General features: G+C 43.7%; 1 protein-coding gene across 1 annotated transcript; it reads right to left on the bottom strand.

Moving 5' to 3' along the window:
* Window positions 1-180: 180 nt before the first annotated feature.
* LOC145718716 (patched domain-containing protein 3-like) lies at window positions 181-3,181 on the bottom strand (the record flags this gene model as incomplete). Its single annotated transcript, XM_081810228.1, has 2 exons — window positions 181-1,127; window positions 2,292-3,181. Coding segments are annotated over 2 exons (1,016 nt in total), but the record flags the coding sequence as incomplete, so codon positions are not given.
* Window positions 3,182-3,243: the final 62 nt, after the last annotated feature.

The following is a 3,243-nucleotide window of genomic DNA, read 5'->3' as shown; positions in this document are numbered from 1 at the left end:
CTGAGCCACCCAGGCACCCCTACAAATCATATATCTGATAAGGGTTTAATATCCAAAATACACAAAGTACTCATTAACAACAGGACTCAACAACCAAAAGACAAACAACCCGATTAAAAAATGGGCAAAGGACTTGCATAGACATCTTTCCAAAGAAGATAGGCAAATGGCCAATAAGCACATGAAAAGATACTGAACATCATCAGTAATTAGGGAATTGTAAATCAAGCCACACTTTGCCACTACTAAGATGGCTATAATCAATAAAACAAAAAGTAACAAGTGTTGGTGAGGATGTGCAGAAATTGGAACCCTTATACATTGCTGGTAGGATATAAAATGGGGTAGCCTCTGTGGCAAGCAGTTTGGCTGTTCATCAAAGAATTATCATACAACTCACCAATTCAACTCTTAGGTATATACTGAAAGGAATTGAAAACAGAAGCTCAAACAAATATTTGTACATCAGGGTTCATTGTAGCATTATTTACAATAGCCAAAAGGTGGAAACATTCCAAGTGCCCATCAACAGATAAGTGGATAAACAGTGCTGTTTATACACGATGAAATATTAGTCCGTCATAAAAAGGAATGAAGTTTTGATACATGCTACGTCATAGTTGAACCTTGAAAACATTGTGCTAAGTGAAATGAGCCAGTTACAAAAGAACAAATATTGTAAGATTCCACTTATATGAAATCTCTAGAATAGGCAAATTCATAGGGATAGAAAGTAGATGAAGGTTAACCGGGACTGGGGCCATGGAAGGTTACTGCCGAATGCTTATATAAATTCTGTTTGGAGTGATGGAAAATGTTTAGAAACAGATAGTTGTGACGGTTGCACGTTGAATCTAATTCAACGGTTGACAGTGTGAACCTAATTAATGCCACTGAATAGTACACTGAAAAATGATTGAAATGACATATTTTATATCTTTTATATGAATTTCATCACACGCAAATAATTTTTAAAGAGTTAAACAACCAGGAAAGCTGTTTTACCTGTAGCATGATGTGATTGCAAATAATATGATTAGAACGTATGCCAAGTGGAACAAAGGGATCACGGTTTTAGAAGTTGCTTCAAATTCCAGTTGTCTGGAAAGTGATGTGAAATAGACCACCTGCCACAAAAATATACACAAGTAAATAACTTTTCACTCCAATATCTGTGTGTGTTACAAACACTACTGAAACACTATAGCTTATTCATTGAAACAACAGGTTAAAATTTAGTAAAAGATCAAAATATGTGAACTATGACTTTAGAATAAAGAAGGCAACATAGATTTGCTTCTTCCCACAAATCCCTGACATGCTTTCCGAAGTTTCTTGCAAAAACCCAAAGTTTAAAACTCCTGACTATACAGGGCGCCTGGGTGGCTCAGTTGGTTAAGCGACTGCCTTTGGCTCAGGTCATGATCCCGGAGTCCTGGGATCGAGTCCCGCATCGGGCTCCCTGCTCAGCGAGGAGCCTGCTTCTCCCTCTGACCCTCCCCCCTCTCATGTACTCTCTCTCTCTCTCATTCTCGCTCTCTCAAATAAATATTTAAAAACAAAAAAAAACAAAAACTCCTGACTGTACAAAATCTGAGTTCTGTATAAGACTGTGAAGTCATTAACAGCCACAGAAAAGTGTCGCTTTTTCTAAATTTTATTAGGTTGTTGTCTTTTACTATTTTAATTGTATTGATATTTCAGAAAGCTCTAGCATTCAAAGGCTTTTTCCAGTAGTTGTCTCACTTTGACCAGGCTTATTCACAAGTACTAGTAGGCTTGCTGGCCCAACGTTACAGAATAGTTAGCATGTGCCTGGGTGCAATCACTTACTCGGAAAATGCTAAGCTAGTTCTCTTTTCAAAAACACCATGGAACTTCTGCTTAAAGGTTTTTCTTTTTAATTTTTAATTTTTTTTTATTTCAGTGAACTCCAAACAAATTTTAGGGGGCTCCCCCAAACAGCAGAGACTTTAACTAAAAGTAGGAATTTCAAAGTCATTTGACTAGGAAACCTGATGATCAATGTCTGTACGGAACAGACCTACCTTGAGGTTGTAGGATTTGTGTCTTCCACCAGAACATTACTAAGGATTTAAGATTTGTGGCAACCTTTGATGTGTGAGATTAAGGCCTCTGGATTAAGTACCAAATAGAGTAGAGCACTCCCAGCTTCAAGCCAAGGACTCCATCAAATAATCAGGGAGTGCTACTGCTATGTTCCTTGGAAAAAGTGTCCTTATTCCTCCCACCTTCTCCTGGCCTCCCCATCAAGCCCAGCCACCAGGTACCTGGATCTTCTTCAGGGCCAGACTCGTTTTCATGTTGCTAAACTGGTTCAGGAAATAGATCAACCACATCTTGCTAAGCTCGTTGACCTCTCCATCCTCCGTCTTCAGGTAGTACAGAAGCCGCATGGCTTTGGCCTTCACGAGTAACTGGTTCATTCCCATCCTCTTGCCTAAAAGGGTTCCCCCAATGGTGCCAGCCAGGTAGATGGGCTGACCCGTTTGGTTGAAGATTGGGAAGGTGATGTGTCTCAGGTCGAGGTTCTTGTTCATCTTCCAGGCAGCCAGGAGTGGGTTGGAGGGCACGCAGGGGCCCTGGTTCTTAGCGCACACCTGACTGTAGCAGATCTGGGCTCTGTTTTCCTCGGTCACACACAGATCCTGTACCACGTCGTCCAATTTACCAATTTCCTCTAGGATTTCTTGTTCCAGCAGTGAGGCAGTGTTGGAGACCGCCAGAATACAAGCAAAGTTGACTTCGGTGCTCTTCCTGGAGATGGAGAAGAGGTAAGAGTCGTTGGTGGTGAAATGTCCCTGCACAAAGCGCCGCTCAGCCTTGGCCCGGCTCCCTATGGGGGTGTACTGCTCCTCGAGGTTTTCTTCTACATCCGTGGGCAAGTAAATCAAGCCAGTGCCCAGAGTGGCCGTCAGCACCATGGGCACCAGCAGGAAGATCCAGGGGTGCGAGCCCACCTCCCACCCCAGTCTTCCGAAGGCGCGGGAGAGGGGCGCCTCTAGGCAGTTGGTGCGGCAGCGGGGTCTCTCCGACAACTGATTTTCCGACCTGGGAGCCTGCGGACTTGAACGCCCCTGCACTGACCCCGACTGGGAATGGGACACCCCAAGGGACTGCGTGCTCTGCCCCGAAGCCCAGTTCAGCTCGGGTTCCCGTCCTTGACTTGACTCCAAGAGCTGCTCTGAGTCCTGCTTGGAGGCGGGGAGCGGCTCTGCCCGC

This window comes from Leptonychotes weddellii, unplaced genomic scaffold (assembly GCF_054177405.1).
Source record: "Leptonychotes weddellii isolate Sample4059 unplaced genomic scaffold, ASM5417740v2 HiC_scaffold_20550, whole genome shotgun sequence".
In the NCBI taxonomy this organism is placed as follows: domain Eukaryota; kingdom Metazoa; phylum Chordata; class Mammalia; order Carnivora; family Phocidae; genus Leptonychotes; species Leptonychotes weddellii.
The sequence above is the reverse complement of the archived record's forward strand: the minus strand, read 5'-3'. Positions and strand labels throughout refer to the sequence as shown.